Below are 18,696 nucleotides of genomic sequence, written 5' to 3'. Positions count from 1 at the left end.
ATTTCAACTCGTCTCGTCATCCTGATCATTTTGATATATATAACCCTATATCTAACTCGTTTAGTTTTATGACTTACAAACAACCGTTATGTGAACAAAACTATAATACTCTCTTAGCAACTTTTGTTGCGAGAGTATAAAAATAAGCGATCTTGAGTATATTTCTCAACAATATTTCAATTAGATATTTAATATCTTTCATATAAAAATAGTGCAACTAATCGATCCGAGAGCTTCAACACTGAGCATTAAATCAATTGAGTGCGTAGATGCTTCAGGTTACGTGATATGAAACTACAAATATATGAAATGTTGAGCTCAGATTGATTGTTCACTAGGAACTTTTGTGTAAATAGTTCTGTGATGGTATTTATCAGGAATTTTCGCTTTCCACTCTATTTAAACTTTTTTGTTTTTGATTAAGTTTTTAAATCCGAGTATACCTTTGGAACCAGATTTTTTTTAATTCAAGTTTACATTAAGTATTTTATATGTAAATTCGCAAAGAATATCATAAGAAGGTGTTAAAATCGACAAGACTTCAGTCGATAATACTACAACAACTATTATTTCAATTCATCTTCACACAACTAATGTACTTCTTTGTTTTCTTTAATTAAATTAAAGGTTTTATATAGTTTAGTTAGAATGAACCAGTTTATGTCAAACATTTGATAGATAATGCCACTTTCGTCCCGGAAAAACTTGGGATTGTCCATCTACCCAAACGTGCATCTCTGGAGACGAAAATATCATCCAACAAAATCTTTCGGCAATAGCCAGGTCCATACTATAAAATGAATACATAAGAACATCTCAACCAAACTCCCAGTCATTTTTGAGAGTCACTTTCGATAGCTCTTTGCAAATTAGAAATATTTCGAAATATCTAGTGAAGCCAAATATTTCAGTCTTCATCAGCCTCCCAGTATTGCTAATGTATTGCACACTTTTAGGCCTGGCAACTATTTTCTATATTATAGTCAACATTGAGGCTAATTTTTATTGCCTTTCCGCACCTTAGTTAATTGATCAATTAACTGGCCTTTGCTCGATTAAAGCGCTGATTTAGATCGGTTTACCATACAAATGAAAAATATTATTTAGTTTTGAGTTGAAACTGGAATGCAAATTTGTGGGTATTTGTCTACGCTGTAAATTTGGTTGTGTTTATTGATAAAATAGCATTTAACTAATGAAATTTACTAATTTTCTATGAACAGCAAAAACAGAAATGTATTACAGCTGATCGTTCAGCTAGTACTGGCTGTGCGAAAACTGATTTCTCAATTATAATATTAATGTATTAAATTAAGTTGGCTCGATTCAACGATGACACCATGGATCTCATAATATACGCATTATCATTCTCTTGGATAATATCTTCACAATGTTGCGACTGTCAATAGTGACTTGTGAGTCTTTATATAAAAGTGAATTTGCAATCGCAATTGCAGTAATTTGAGTTCGATCATAGTGCATACAGGAGTTCAGTGATTCTAATTCGATCACTGAAGCAATAGCAGTTCGAAAAGTAGCAATCATAGTTCAGTGATCACAGTAGCAATTTTAGTTACGACTTCGATAATTTGGGTTACGATGATTACAAAAGTAGTTAAATGTACCCACAATTTATTAATTAGTTAATTGTGATTACAAAACCAGTTAAATTTTGGATATAGTTAAAATTAATAAATGTAAATGTAAAAAATTAAAAAAAAAAATGTGGAGTACAAATTCTCATAAATTCGTCTTTTTATTGCGATCGCAATAGCAATATAAAATCACAGTGATTCAAAAATAGCAATATCGCTCATCACTCTTGTGTGGCATACGTTTAGTTTCAGGCATGCTTTGTACTTACTTCTTAAATATAAAATGGTACTGAAATACATTTTTTTTTTCTTTTATGAAATTATTTTTCTTTTAATTATCTTTCGAAATTCATTATTATTAAATAATACATATTTATGCAAATTGTTTTCAGGCATTTTATGAGTACTTCCATCACACAGCCATGCATTTAGCGAGTATGTCATGAAAAGCATTTATAATAATTTTAGATTTCATGAGCGCGTTAGCTGACATTCTGACAGCACACGTTCAGCGCCACTCTTAAAGCAAAAACGACCTAGATATAAATTATTAATTCAAATCCACCTATGGGTATATGTGTGTGTGTGTTTGGACAACATTGCTACGTGCTAGAGCAGAGTTAGAGACTTGCGTTGCATACGTTTCTATGTTCATAGTAGACGCACTCATGCTCGTGGCACACGTGTAGTAAATCAACAAGATGCCACTGTGGCCGCTGCCATCACCACCAGACCGAGACACACACAAGCCACGCCAATGGCTGCCCACACGAACACACACAAACGCGGCGCGCACACTCACACGCTCGAACAATAACATTAGCAATCCGCAGGAAACCAAATAGTCGAGCAGTCAACCAGCCAACGAGCCAACGAAAATAACCAGCAAACGAGGAGAAAACAGGAAAGCTGTTAAGGATGCGCACAGAAAAACACGCAAACATACATACATATGTACATGTATAAATGTATTCAAATGGCGACGAGTCAGTGCGAGATTCACGGTGAGCTCTCTCCGAATGTGTGCTGATCATTAAGCGAATAAAAGTCGACTCGCATCAACGCGCAACGAGCAGACGCTAATGCATGCATAGGTATGTGTCTGTACTAAAATGGCTGGTGTAAAGGAGCGGCGCACATTGAATAAACATTTTTCCAAATGCGTATTTGCTGTTAGACAATGCCAGCGTATAAATAATCGTATGTGTACTTTTATTGTATGTGTGAGTGCGCTCATGCGTGTGCCTTTGGGGAATGATATGTGTGCGCGCGTTAAATAAAGAGCGACAGTCTGTCTTTCTGCACGACTCTGCCTCACTGGAGGATTTTTTCATTCATTTTTAATTAAATGAAACTGCAATGTCACTGCAATAAATCGTTTCTAGAGTCTCTTGCCATTTAGGTTTTCCTCTGTGCTACTTAAATTCAAATATTTTATTTTCTCTTGAAGCTCCTTAAACTCCTTTTCATTTTTATTCGGTGATAATTTTCGGTTATTTGTCGTAAATTTTATATACATTACTTTTTTGAGACCCTGTATCATAGTCATCTTAAGCGGGGGGAGGCAAGTATTTTATTTTAGCAACTATTAAAGCATTAGGATGGTATAACGTGGCGGGAAACTTCAATTGAGTTCAACATTAGCTACATTGGTATCTTTTCACACCGAAACTAAATAGTAATCTATGGCAAATAAATAAATAAACAGTAGAAGGAAAATATATATCAATTCTTTGAAAGCCAAATCTATGCATTCACACAAAAAATAAACAAGGGTTTTGCAGTACGTAAATGTATATAATAATATTATTCATTTGTTACCAGTTACAAAATTTGTTAATAATTTACTCAAAATATAGGTCAATAATTCCATAAAAAAATATTTTTGTGGATCGATCAATTCCACAACCATATGAATAACCATATAAATTTATTCGCTAAATAGATCAGAGAAGCAGAAGTTGAGATATTTATTATAATATTCATGTAGTAGAGAGAATGTCTTTAATTGAGATAAAGATACATTTTAATAGCCTTTTCGAACATGAGTTAATTGATCTATCAACCGCTCTATTAAAGCGCTGATTTAGATCGATCGGTTGTGATTATTGTTAAAATACCAATCAACTTAGTATGAATAGCGAAAACATAAATGTGTAACCGCTGATCGTTTGTCGAGTAGCCGGCTGTGCGAAAGGTAAAAACTGGTTCTTCATTTTTGATCTTAATGTAATACATTAATTTGGCTATACGAAACAACTATTACGCTATTGACAAAGGTTCAAAGCAACCAACCGTGGATATATGTATGTAAACCTATCGAAACATCGGTAATCGGAGATAAATGTTATTTTATTAGATAAGTATGAATAAAATGATATGTAGTATAATATGATAAGTAGTATGATAAGTAGTGAACAATAAAATTATTGAGGCATTCCTACTCAAAATCTTGCAAATTACTAAGATTCCATTTGGCAAAACATTTATCAAAATTCTATCTATGGAAATTGGGAAAGAATGTCATACCAAACGCAAATCAATTTCTTGTTTAACACTAGAAAGATAACGTTATTTTTTACCCCTGGAAAGATAACGATACGTCATAATGACGTATCTCCTTATAATGGATTTTGAGCTTCCTAAAAATATAAAAACTGTTTGTTTTTTAACTGAGATCATTTATTTCATTCATTTTCAGTTCATTTTGAAACATGTAATCATAAAATTAAAGATAATATAAAATTTATAAAGCAATTCATTTTTTTTTCATAAAAAGTAGCAAAAATAACTCAGTCTTCAGAAAAAGGTATAATTTTCGTTCTTAAATTTTTTTTATTTTGTTTACAAAATAACTCTTTGTATATTGTTTTAGAACAAAAAAAAATAAAGTCAAGCAATATTATATGCAAAAATTATATATACCAAAAAGTCACACTAAAGATAACGATACGTCTTTTCGACGTACGATTTGATCATAACTCAGATAAGAAAATACTCACCGCAGAAAATCAACCACTACCAATAAGCTGCTGCTACCGACTGAGATAAATGAGCGCAAGAAGTTGCTCAGTAGACAAATAAAAGTGTGAGAGCGTAAAAAAAAATGTGTACGTCGTTTCGACGTACGTTATCTTTCTAGGGTTAACATATCTTCTTAATTTGTATCCATTTCAAAATAGCGAAACCATGGTTGCGGTTATTCAGGCCGTTAATATCTAGTGTCCGACCGATACCAAAATTTTGGCCGATGCCGATGCCGATTAATCGACCAGTTGGCAAAGAATCAGCCGATGCCGATACCGATTCTTTCATCAAGAACTTTATTTAGTAAATTAGTATAGTAACAAAATAAAAACAAAGACAAATAACATCACAAAATAAGGAAAAAACTCAGTTCATATGTAAATATGAAGTTGTTTATTCATTTAATTAATATTCAAAACTAAATAAATTATTATTATAAGATATATATTGAAAAATAAGTTATTCGCGTTTTTTCAAAGCGAATCAGCAATCAGCAATATAGCTTTCTTCCTTTAAGGGGGTATACCGGTGTGACATTTTCAAAAAATCGATTTTTTATTTTTGCTTATTCGAAAGTTTATAATTTCAAAAATATCCTATGAAAGCGGTAAGGTCGTATCTTGAATAGTTTTTGAATGGCAGCGTTCTAAAGAGCAATCGCTCACAGGTATAAGCCGCTATAGTCGAAACTTTAAACGCGTTTTTTTTAAACGACTTTTCACAAATTTACTGACATCATAACTCAACGAGATATTGACCGATCAACTTCAAATTTAAACTGAATGTTCTTGAATATATTTTCTATACCTATGCCTATGACTTTTTGATTTGTTGAAAATTGTCAAGTTGGCATTTAAAATAATACCTTTTTTTCAGAACTACGCCATTTTGTTAACGTTTGATATTTTTCAATAATCGTAGGTCATTGTATAGGGAATATATTCAACTTTAATAACCATTTTAAATTTTTGTGCTTCAGTTACTCATTCGGCCGGAATCATGTCAGCAGTTGGGGAACTTTTTTTGGCACCTCCCAAAACAACCCATAACTGCTTTATTTTTCAAAATTTTTGTAAAATAAAAATCTTAAAATATAGTTGAAAGTACACCTTATTATGTCCAAAAAACTTCGAAACATTCGATCGAATACTTTCTTTAAAAAAATCTAATTAAAAGAGATGACTTTTGTCATTTATATCTCGCATTGTGAAAGGCGGCAAATAGTGATAGTGACTCAATAGAAACTTCGGAAGCTTGTTTGGGAGGTTCTTTTCCATGCACCTTATAATCCAGGCCAGCACCAAGTGATTATTACTTGTCCTTGACCATGATGAATTGTTAGTTTAGTCAAATGTGATTCACTGTGTTTTATATGGTAACAGAAGAATTCAAATTTTATGCTCTAAAAAAATCAAAAAAGTAAAAAAAATGTATTTTAGTGTAATCCTTAAGAAGTAGAAAGAATCGGCTAAAAATACCGAAGCCGATGCTTAATTTTGTGGCCGATGCCGATACCAAGGTCGATTAATCGGTCGGTCTCTATTAATATCGTTACCATTAGTACAGTGTGATAAAATAATTACAGCAGAGTAGTTTAATTCTTCTCTCAATAGAATTTGAAGAGGTTGAAACCTGTGATTGATGTGTGATGCTCTTCTGACTCTTGGAGGAAAACTATTTTATAGAAAATCATCTATACATAGGTTTTGTGATCTTCAAATTTCTTACTACCACTTCTACAGTATGATGATCTTTTGTTTGAAAAGGCACCTTAGTCTCATTAATTCCTTTTCAACGACCATTCTCTTATGACATGACAACAAGAAAATGTCGCTGGGGACAAAATTCGGAGAAAATGATGGATGATTACGCGATTGAGCTCGGCATTTACACAGAAGTGGAATACAGATATTTAGATTATGTGGAACACCTTCCTTTAATAACTTTGAAATTGATTTTTAGATCCACCTCAGTTCACTATCATCCTAAATATTTATATCTCTTGATATTTTATGTGTAGGTAAGAACCTCTTATGGACATTTACTGGATGCATTTTCTTGGGTGCTCATGATTACTTTGCCTACTTTAAAACGCAGTTAATAATCTTCAAGTCATTTTTTCATGTTCTATTAGCTCAGCTTCTCTAAATTTCTTCATAGTGTGTTTTGAGTGTTTATCTAGACTTTTGTTGTAAAGTTTTCCCAATCTAAAGGCTTTTCTAACTAAAGATATTCTATTGATCTATGTATATTCAGTTCTGCTGCTTTTAGTTTTTCCATTTCGGCATTTACTTTCCTTATTCGAAAGGTACACCACTCTCTTCGTTTCTCCTATCTCTCTTTTACTTTCAATGGAGTCAGATTATGGCTTTGATCATTAGTTCTTGGAAGTATGTTGCCCAATATGCATATATATTGTATAATTTCATTATTTTATTTTACACAACAACAAAATTGACTAAACAAAATGTTCAACCTTTTTAGAGTAATTCACTCTACATAAAATTTTATTTATATACCATAATACTTACTGTATACATATATAATTGTAAGAAATTTTTGTTAATATAATAATAATAAATTGCCAACATTTCCCGTTTCCTTGCAGGAAAACCCCGGTCTCATAGTGCCATGGATAATTGGCTACATCACATTTATGGCGTTGGAAGCGGTGGCCATGGTCTACTCCAATGTTTTACGGGATCATGTAAATAAGGTCAGTAAGTTGCTGGGCAAGCATTCATTGTCACGCCTTAATGTATGCAACGCAATTCATAATTTTCATTGAGTTCATTTATTCATTCATTCGTTTTTATTGACCAACGACGGACGTGCGTAAGGAAGTCCAAAAACCACGGTGCAAACAAGCCGCAACAATTTAATGCTAACAAGCAGTGAAGATTGTAAAATAAAAATTTACATAATAATAATAGTGCTCGCTGGTGCGCGCGCCTCTGTCCGCTCAAACGGCGAACAGTAGCGAGATTTTTATGCGTACAAAAGCAACTGCATAAATTTCCTGCTACAATTGATAACGCAGGAGAGGGAGTGGAGTGGGTATTGGTGTAGTACTGTGGGGGAGTAGCAGGGGGGAATGAATGCTTGCTTGCACTTTGTTTTGCTGATTTTCGCACATTTTTATTTGAATTCACTCAGTGCCTGTTGTACTCGCTGTTTTTCTGGCCTTGATTCGTCTTCATTCTTTCGTGAATTGCATTTGCATCGCCATTCGCCGTTACATTTGCATATTTCAATTCATGCTTTCGTTTTCATAGTCTGATTTTTAATTTACCGAATTACAAATTCAAAGCAGAATTCGAGTGGCAAGAAATAAATAAAAATGTATATATTTACTTTTTTGTTGTTTTAACAACATTTGCTCTATGAATGCAAAAGCAACAACTTTTGTTGTGAAACCAAAGTATGTAAAGTACATGTGTAACTTTTGTTCAACGTAGTAATAAAATTTAAAGATTTTTATATACATTTCAAAAGATTTTTAATTTACCGTAATTAGAAGTAAACAATTTAAATTTATTTTTATAAATTTTTTTAAATTTTTCCCACGCACTCAAAGCGCATTTTTAGGCCTTAAATTCTCTTTTAATGCTTTTGTTATTTTAATGCCCAAACATTTTAAATTCTTTTGTGGAATTTAATAAATTTTTTTGCAACGTAAAAAACTATGCATGACACACAAAGAAGAATTTAGCAGCTTTCGATAAAAAATAAATATGTACAAAGAAGAAAGGAGTGCAAAAAATTGTAATTGAAATTAAGGCTTTATAATTCCACTGAAAATATTTTCGATCAAAAATTGCATTCAATAAGCCACATGAGATTAAACTTTCGCATTACGAGATTTATAAACTCACACACGTTGCCTTCGTTGTCAAAAAAACATTAAACTGATGGCTGAGTGGAGTGTGTTTATTTCTATCATGTGGTCCCGGAACTAGTTATAAGTTACTTTGCAACCGTATGTTTTTAAACTGGTGTCAACTGTAGCTCGAAAACATCTCAGTAGATTTTAATGATATTTCTACAGCTTTTAGAATGCATAATAAACTCAAGCCTGATTGAAAGATTTTTTTCAAAAATTTCGATTTTTTTAAAACCAATTGATTTTTTCCCGAAAATCTAGAAAAAAAATTCCTGAGGCCGCCATATTGTTAATTTTTGAAAAAAAAATAAGTTTGGTTCAGGCCCAGGATTATCTATTTATAAAACTAATTTGTTTTATCCGATTGATTTTAGATGAATCTCCAAGGACTTATGATTGTCACCGCAAGGTCCTTTTTTTGAAACTGGGTTAACGCAGACAGCTATAACTTTGGAAATTATAATTTTTTCCAAATTTTTGGGACTTTAAGTCAAAACATATATATATGAATAGCAAAAAAAATTACTGAAAATTCTCAATTTTTCGTGTCTCTGACTACCCCTAACCCCTTAAGTCTTACTCTAAGCTGAGCTAATTAATTAAGTGATTAACTGCATGGTACTTATTAAGAGCAATCGTTCCTTTGATAGCGGTTTATAAAAGTAAGAACGCTAAATTAATGAAATTCCTGCAAATTTTGTTTGAAATAAATTAATGGCTCGAAATAAAATGTTTCAAGGTAAAAGGCTTTGAAAAAATACTATAGACAAACCAATCGCAACTAACTTCACTGTGAATTTAAACAAGGCCAAACTAACAAAAAGTCGCTTACTTTTTTTTGATTTTCCTACTATTGCTATTAAACACAATGTTTGTTTTGACAGAAAATACTTTATCAGCATGGAATTTCGGTGCAATTTTTTCCCAGTTAAGAATTCTTTTCGCACTTTCTTGTGAGCAGATCGGAGTAAAACAAAGCTTCGAATTTTCGGGATTTGACATATTGAAAGTAAGCTAAAAGGAAAAACCAAATTTTTTTTTTGCCAAATTTGAATAACATTAAAAACAGTTTTGTTTATTTACGGAAATATTTTCACTACCGTTAATATAAAGGATAGAATATACTTATAGAAAAAGTATATTAGTCATTGGAACTTATTAAAGGGTTCTATTTTAGCCCTACTCATACAATTTTTTTATGGTTTTCTGATTTCCACCTCACAGAACATCTTACTTTACTCGTTACTAATTTTACTCGTCAGAAAATTATTCGAAACAATTTTTCACTGATGTTATTTGAGATTTTTAAGCTTTACTTGTTAAAATTGATTTATCTTGTTAAATGAATCTTGATTCTCGTTATAGAGGCATTACAAAGACAATATATTAGAAGAAAGTCATTGAAAACATATTCTTTGTATTTCCACTTTCTCAGTAACGGTTCTAAAACTGCGATCGACCGTAAGTTCTAAAAAACAATAGTGGCCTGTCATAATGCGTTTCTTAGTTTAATGAAGAACTTTGTTGATCCAATTTAGCATCAATTTGTTGTTAATCTACCAACACATAATCGGTCAACCCACTTACAACCATAAGAGATAAGAATGAGGTTATATAGTGTGTTGTTATTTCATGCTAGAAACATTTAGTATATACACGATTGATAATCATAGAGTTAGGAAATCAAAAAGTTGTGCTATAAGAGTGTTGCCTTTACTGTTAACGGAATCGTAATGGATCCACAGTATGAAAAGAAAAATATTGATTATAAAAATATTGACCACATAGAACCTGAGGTTTGGAAATAATTCTCCTCGAACTGTCAAACAATTATGTGACAGTTTTGACCTCCGATTTGATAATAATCCTTCGAGGTTATGCTCTACATTCGAAGATCATAATTATAAAGTGAGGGAGCCTAAACATTTTATGAAAATGCGACTTTGTAGAAGAAATGCAGTAATATTATTTATTAAATATTATACTGAGAATTAGCATAGGTGTCCGTGGCAACACATGTCCAGTATTAGCATTGACTTTTCGCGCACCTAATAGAAAAGTAACTTCATTTTGGTTTATTTTGTAGATTTAATTTGAGAGAGAGAGAGGTGGCTTTGTGACATTTTAATGGATGTCTTCCAGCGAGCTTTATACGCTTATCCCTAAAAAGTAAGTCATTCTAGCAGTTGGCGCTTTGAGCTTAATGAACAGTGTTCTGGCAATGCCACAGCAAATCTTCTGCAGGCAAACCAAAATATACTTTTACACAAATTTTTCAAAATTTTTCTCAAGCATTTTCAAATTTGCTTCGCTTTTTAGTCACTTCCACGCCACCACTGTCAAACGCGCGCATAATTTATTTTATTATTTTCAGGTATGCATACTGCTATACACGCCGACAGCCATTTTTAATGCATTTCGTGCGCGAAATGCAAATGCATTTTGCAATATTCTTTCTTTTTATCTGTCACATTTAACTTGTTGTACGATAATTTTAGTGCTGTTGTTGTGGTGGTTCGTAACGATTATTGCATGTGATGTGTGTCAACCTTAGTCCCTATCTACTTTGTGAGTTACCTGTGTGTCGACTTTTCGCTTGAAACTGCAACTCGCAACCCTTTGGGTCACACTTAGCCACCTGCTCAAACCAATTTTCGACTTCAGGCACAGCCGCACCCACAGTCACACCCACAATTGGTGGCTCACATACTTTTCCGAATTCCACTTCACCTTCCGCCCACTCAGTCACCTGGAAATTTTAAACATTTTAACATACAAAAAGTTGCTGCAAAGTTTCTCCTTTCCGGTCTCGCTTCCTGCTGCTGCAACTGAATAACTGTATTCCACTGGCATTGCAGCGGTTTGCATTGAGTGCACCGTATCGACTGTTTGTTGTGTTGGCACCTGCTTTTTAATGTTGTTGTTGCTGTTGTTGCAACCTTTGTTGCTTGTGTTGTCGCTTGCGAACTTTCTGCATAACTCAGATTTTTCACATTTTCGTTCGAGTTCAATTTGTTTTTATACTCACCTCTCTTATCTGCTTTGTTGTAGTTATTTTTAGTGTTAATGCAGTTGCATTCACAATTGAATCGCAATGAAAGTGAAAAGTTAAAGTGAATCGCTAGTCAGAATCGTTTGTGAGTCAGTAAGTGTTGAGCGTAGTGAGCGGAAATGCTACTAAGTGCTTTGCTTAAGCTAATGGAACAAATGAAATGCGTTGCTAGAAGAGTTAAGGAGGCACTGAATACTAGATGTACCAAAAAGTAAGTGGTTTAAGTTAGGTGGGGTTTTTGTGGAGATTTAAACATGTTCGTTGTGATTCCATTATTCATCAGTGGCAAATAATATATTATATCTAACGAAGAAACATTTTCAACATACCTTCTAATCAGACTAATTGGAATATTAAAGACTGAGAAGTGAGAACCCAGTTGCTTCAATCCCAATTCCCTAAGAGCGATATAGGCAAGTAGAAAGTACTGAGGTAATTCTGCTTTACCATCTTCCTTACAAGTATGAAAGTAAATGTCAGCTTGTAGACAGCTATGAAAAAAATACAGTGGAACTTCTCCAACTCGCATCACCATAATCCACACAAAAACTTCGAGTTATACCTGAGACAGACATTTAGTACATATTGTAGTATGTTTCAGAAACCATATGTATTTATATCACCGGTTTTCCGAATTTTGTTTGAAAGCAAATGGTGTTCCATACTACAATAGTATTCTTTGTGGTGTTGTGAAATGTACTACAATGGATCGCATTGAACACACCGAGAGCTTTAAGCTCTTCTGCCAGTTGAAGTGCGTTTAGAAGTGAAGTGAAATGGACGTTTTTTGTGTGAGGTCCTGGGGTTTTGTACGATTCTCCTAGTTTTTCACATCAACAACATTAGTTTTGCTAGAAGCTTCTCGGAAAACTGGTAAACTTTGACCGGACACCATACCTACAGGAATAGATAAGTAGAAATTTCTTTTTTATTAAAATTAATTTTCACTTGCCTGTTATTTTTTCGCGGCAAATTGTAAAAAACAAACATTATTTCGCCTATAAGCGATTAAGACAAAAAACGTGCTCATAATTTATTTTGCCGTTTTGTTTTGCTAGATCAGCTGATCCCCTTTTTTGTTTTCTTTTCTCCTTTGGTTTTGGCGTTGCCAACCATTGGAAATATAAGCAGAGTTTTAGCGTTAGGGACTGAACGTACCTATTGACAGGTGTTCCCAACCATTTTGTTTACTGAGGTATGGCCTCTGAAAATGGTGTTGGGCGAACACCGGAGAATCCTTTTAGGAGGAACTCCAAAATTATGAGAACGCCCCCAAACGGCAGCAAGGAGGTATCCACCGCGGCTGGATCAGCAAAGAACTGCGACAATGCCGATCAAACTAACAGCGGGGACAAAAATCAGAAATCGCAGATCGGTGAAACTGCAAGTGTTCTCAGTAGACTTGGTAACAAAATTAAAGAGTTGGAAAATATCATGTCTGGCCAAAGGCATATTAACCAAGCCATGCGCGATGTAGTAAGCAGCATAGTGAGTCTGTATAACAAAGCAGAGAAAAATGATAGTGTTTTGAAAAAAACTATGGTAGAGAAAGTACATATTAGTAAAGAGGCAAATACCCCAAAAAGACTGCGGGAGTTACAAGGCCAATTACCACCAACTAAGAAGCCTAAAAATATAATCGAAAAATCACAGGCAACATACAGCGAGGCCGTGAAATTACCACAGGCATATACCTCTGGAAATGAATCCAGCGCAGGTGAAAAATGGGTGGACGTGGTAAAGAAGAGGAGGCCAATAGAGAAAAAAATAAGGCTGAAACCAGACGCTATCATTTTAACAAAAAAAGAGGGAGCTTCTTATGCTGATATCCTGCATAAAATAAAAAGCAATAGCGAGCTCGAAGAATTGGGTTCGAATGTGACATACATTAGGAAAACACTTAGAGGAGACCTGTTACTTGAGCTAAAAAACAAAGCGGATAAAAGAGCGGAAACTTTTCAAATTGCCCTAGAGGAAGTGGTCGGAGAAATGGCCGTAATACAACGTTACTATAGTATGTAAGGACTTGGATGAAATTACCACTCCTGAAGAAATTTGCGAAGCATTGCAAAAGGAGTGCGGATTCCAAGACATAGGGAAATCAAATATTAAAAATATTCGAAAAACGCGTAGCGGCACACAAATAGCTCTGGTGTGCCTTCGTGCTCAGGATGCCAAAACGGCACTGAAGCTTGGCAAAATTAAGATTGGGTGGTCAATTTGTCGCCTTAGGGAATATGCCCCTATTCCTCGATGTTTTAGGTGTTTCCAACTAGGTCACATGGCACGAACATGCTGCAACCCGATTGACAGGTCTTCCCTCTGCACACGATGTGGAAATGGGGGTCACGTTGCAAAGATATGCACTAACGCTCCAAGCTGCATAGCCCCAAGTACATAGAAATGTCCAAATCACTGCGAAAATGAAGATTTTGCAGCTAAATTTAAATCATTGCGCTGCAGCACAAGAACTGCTAAAACAGACGCTGTTTGAGAATAATATCGATATTGCTTTATTGAGCGAACAATATACTCAGCGCTCGGAAAACACTTGGATCACGGACATAAGTGGGAAGGCGGCGATATGGTCCTGCAAAGGAAAACCTATCACCTCATGCTCCAGAGGAGCTCAAATTGGCTTCACATGGGCGAATATATCTGGTATTTATTTTGTAAGCTGCTATGCTCGCCCCAGCGCATCAACCATGGAATTTGAAAACTTTCTCCTTGAGCAGTCTCTGGAAATTAGAGGCAAAACGCCTATAATAATAGCAGGTAATTTTAATGCATGGTCTACTGCTTGGGGCAGCAGAAGTACAAACCATCGTGGGCGCTTAATTTTAGAGTTTTTGAGTCAAACTAACCTTACGTTAATAAATAGCGGTACAAAAAACACATATCAGAAAGGTAATAAAGGTTCTATAATAGACCTTATGTTTGTAAATGACGCACTTAGCAGACACATGAAGTGGGAGGTGTCAGACATGTTCACAAATAGTGATCACATGGCTATCATTGCTGAAGTCTTAGTATTCCGAGAAATGGAACCCCTGAGAGGAAACACTTCTCAGAAACGTAGCTGGAAGCAAAACGAGTTCGATGCTGATGTTTTCGAGATAGTCTGGAGTGCAGTAAAGGCACCTGACGAAGACGCCACCCACTTGGTAACCGCATTGCGGAGACAGCTGGTCGCAGCATGCGACGCAACAATGCGAAGGACAAAATATCACAACAAACGACGTCCAGTATATTGGTGGAATGATGAAATTGCCACGCTAAGGAAGCTTTGTCACTCAGCTAGACGTAACCTACAGCGCCACCAGGGTAGAGAAAACGAAGGTATCCTTAGAGAAACATTTAAAAGACATAAGAAGCTCTTGAAGTCAGCCATATCCCGCAGCAAAAAGTCCTGCTTTGAAAAGCTCTGCGAGGAAGCAAATATTGATCCCTGGGGAACTGCATACAAAATATGTATGTCGAAGTTCAAAAATAAATCGCAACAACCTAAAAGCGGCCCGTTCATGAAGAAAGTTGTCGAAGCACTATTTCCGACACACGAACCGATTCCCAGAGCTGACCGAAACGATATTACAGAGTCACCCCTTTTAGTTACGGAAGAAGAACTATTGGCTATAGCGAAAAAAATTAAAAACAACAAAGTGCCAGGATTAGATGGTATACCAAATAGAGCCCTCAAGGTAGCCATAACTTCAAATCCCACCCTGTTTACTAAAATGTACAACGCATGTATAAAAGAAGGGGTGTTCCCCGACCCCTGGAAAGTTCAGCGTCTGGTTTTACTTCCAAAACCAAAGAAACCACCTGAAGAACCATCATCGTACCGACCTCTGTGTATGCTCGACACAATAGGGAAAGTGTACGAAAACATAATAAGAAACCGCTTGGAGCTTGCAATCCAGGAAGCCGGAGGACTATCAGAGAGACAATACGGCTTCATAAAAAAGAGATCCACTATCAACGCGCTAAGAGAAGTCGTTGACACTGCAAAATGTGCAGTAAGTGGCAAAAGATGGAAAGGTGGTACAAAAGAATATTGTGCGCTGATTACCCTGGATGTAAAGAATGCGTTCAACTCAGCAAAGTGGGCAAATATATTCAAAGCATTATATACAATACGCGCCCCCAAATACTTGATAAATATTATTATGAGCTATTTTGAAAACAGAAGATTGATCTTCGACACCGACGAAGGAACTAAGAGCTACTCTATTTCTAGTGGAGTCCCACAAGGCTCTGTTTTAGGTCCGCTCTTATGGAACCTCGTGTATGACGGTGTGCTGAGAAAACAACAACCAAAAAATGTAAAACTAGTTGCATACGCGGACGATCTTGTTGTGGTAGCAGTATCTAAACAGCTCGGTGACCTTCAGAACAAATGTAATGAGTGTATAAATGGTCTGCGCCAATGGTTCTCTTCCATGAGCTTGGAACTGGCGGAGCACAAAACAGAAGTATTGCTTATAAGTACCAGGAAACTTGAGGAAAAAATAACCATAACTATTGGAGATTGTGCGATTATTTCACAGCCAAAGTTAAAGTATTTAGGGGTAATATTAGACTCTAAGCTTAAATTCAAGGAACACTTGGCGTACACGGCAAATAAAGCGAATAAGATTTATAACGCCTTATCAAGAATGATGGCAAATAGAGGCTGCGTGCGTTCCAGCCGGCGTTTTTTAATTGCAAAAGCCATGAGCTCCGTAATATTATATGCGGCCCCAATATGGGTCCAGGCGCTAGACATAAAAGCGAATGCAAAACCAATAAATGTTGTACATCGACTCTCAGCAATAAGAGTAATAAGTGCTTTCCGCACTATATCCAGCGAAGCGGCTGAAGTACTGGCAAGTATACCGGCCATAGACATCCAGGGTGACGAATTCGCAAGATTAAACGAACTCTCAGAAATAACAGAAACCAAAAAGAGAGACGAGAGAAATAAGAGCATAACAATGTGGCAGCAGCGGTGGGAAACTTCAACTAAAGGACGGTGGACCCACAGACTCATACCTGACATCCATTCGTGGATAAATAGACAGCATGGGGACCTTGATTTCCACTTGACCCAATTATTAAGTGGTCACGGATGCTTCAGAAGCTACCTATATAAATTCCGTCATGACACTAGTCCGTATTGTCCGATGTGTACAGAGTCCATAGAAGACTGTGAACACATATTTTTTGAGTGCCCCCGATTTTTAAGTCCAAGAGATAGGCTTAAAATTACCCTAGGAGGTAGTTTAATGGTGGAAAATTTGACTGCACTCATGTGTCAGTCTCCCGATAAATGGAAAGCTGTTAGCGACGCAACAGCTTTTATTATGACAGAACTTAGACATTTAGAACAGATTAGGCGTCAGTCAGTCCGTATTATAGAGGAGACTTAAAAAGTCTAGTCACAACCACGAAGTAATACTTGACACGGTTCCGTGGGAGAGTCTTGTGTTGGGAGTAGGTTAGGTTTAGCGGATTAAAGTTCCGCACTCCGGCTTTCGATGCTTCCCCCTACTATAAAAAAAAAAAAAAAAAAAAAGCTCTTCTGCCACAATCATATGTTTTCTGTCATTTTGACATACAGAAAATAACTTAAATTCCAAATTAATTGAAATCAAAAAACAAAATTAAAAAAAAAATTATATGAAAAATAAGTAATATGTATGTAATATGTAATAATTATATTGGACAATAATATTTTAAGATTGCTTGAAGTTATAACTAAGTCAGGATCAATTTTCCAGCCTGTTATTCATAATTACATTTTGCTTGAATTTATTTCAGCTGTATCAGCTGATGAATGTAAACATAGTACAATATACTACATGTGTGTCACTATGCTGGTATATGGTATAGTACACATCGTAGTACAGAAACCAAATGTCTGTCTTAGGCATTAGGCCTTAGAGCGACTCCGAGTTATAGAACTTTCATTAAAACATACAAATTTTCAAAAAGCTGTAAAATATATAAAAGATTTTTACGCAGTTTTATTTATTTACTTGGCAAAAAGTTTTATGTTCATACGTTCAAACAGTTATTCTGTAATTTTGTTTGCTGCAGTTTGCTATTTTTTGTCTCTTGACGTCTGTATCCCATGCCTTTGTTACATGATTTATGCAATCCATAAGCGTAACATCATATTTTTTTATTCGTCTCCATACGATATAGAAGGACTCTTTCAAAATTCTGCATCGATAGTAAAATTTTAAATTTTGTATTATGGCCTGACCAAAAAATTCCATTTATGGAAGGAAATTTGTATGAAAGTTGCCTTCTATTGCCACTTCAAGAGTTCAAGTTATGGAAGTTATAGAAATTCGAGTTAGGGAAGGAAATTTGTATGAAATTTGACTTCTAAACTATATTGCCAATTCGAGTTATGGAAGTTCCACTGTAATTGAAACTACTTACTGTAAGAATTGGGGCTCTTTTCTCAAATAGGCCTCCTTAAATTCTATTTTCAACTGGCTCTTCTGCTATTATCGTATTTCAAAAATGTGTCGTCTTTCATTAGGTTTCGAAGGAGGCCACTTTATTGAATGTTGTTTTGTACTCAACATTAAAATAATCTTCACATTAAAGAAGTATGACCATCAGCACATAAGGCTCGATCAATTTACACAGTCCATACAATTACATAACCGATCATGAATAATAACATTTTCGTGAAGGAGTTATTTGATGAATTAACCGGCCTTTGCTCGATTAAAGCGCTGATTTAGATCGATTTACCATACAATAGAAAAAACTTATTTTACTACATTAACTTTTAATCGAATACAAATCGAGTTGAAACTGGAATGCAATTCTGGATTCAGTCATAAATTTGCGATTCACATTGATGGTTTTTATACGGACTGATATATATTATATATATATATATCATATATCATCAACTGAAACGCTTAAAATAGTCAACCTTAAGCACTTGTGAAGGAGTAATTTTCCTAGCAATTCAGACAATAGATTCAATACTAAAATCATTACGCGTGGACAAATCTCTTAAATGGAGATCATCATTTATTTATACCGTTACCGAAAAAATCTGGATCTTTTTTAAACCTTGTTATAAGCATAGTCTCGTCTTTAATCCTTTAAACGCTCACCATATTTTTGTTGCC

The 18,696-nt window shown here is 35.0% G+C and overlaps 1 protein-coding gene across 2 annotated transcripts in view; it reads left to right on the top strand.

Annotated features, from left to right (window-relative positions):
• Positions 1–18,696, top strand: part of LOC105214585 (uncharacterized) — a 147,999-nt gene that overhangs the window by 98,160 nt on the left and 31,143 nt on the right. For both annotated transcript variants that reach the window (XM_054229167.1, XM_054229166.1), the window contains exon 6: positions 7,231–7,338. In XM_054229167.1, coding sequence (XP_054085142.1) covers positions 7,231–7,338 — 108 coding nt within the window. The remainder of the gene's footprint in view (positions 1–7,230; positions 7,339–18,696) is intronic.

This window comes from Zeugodacus cucurbitae, chromosome 4 (assembly GCF_028554725.1).
Source record: "Zeugodacus cucurbitae isolate PBARC_wt_2022May chromosome 4, idZeuCucr1.2, whole genome shotgun sequence".
Lineage (NCBI taxonomy): Eukaryota > Metazoa > Arthropoda > Insecta > Diptera > Tephritidae > Zeugodacus > Zeugodacus cucurbitae.
Note: the sequence above shows the minus strand (reverse complement) of the source record. Positions and strands in the feature narration are given on the sequence as shown.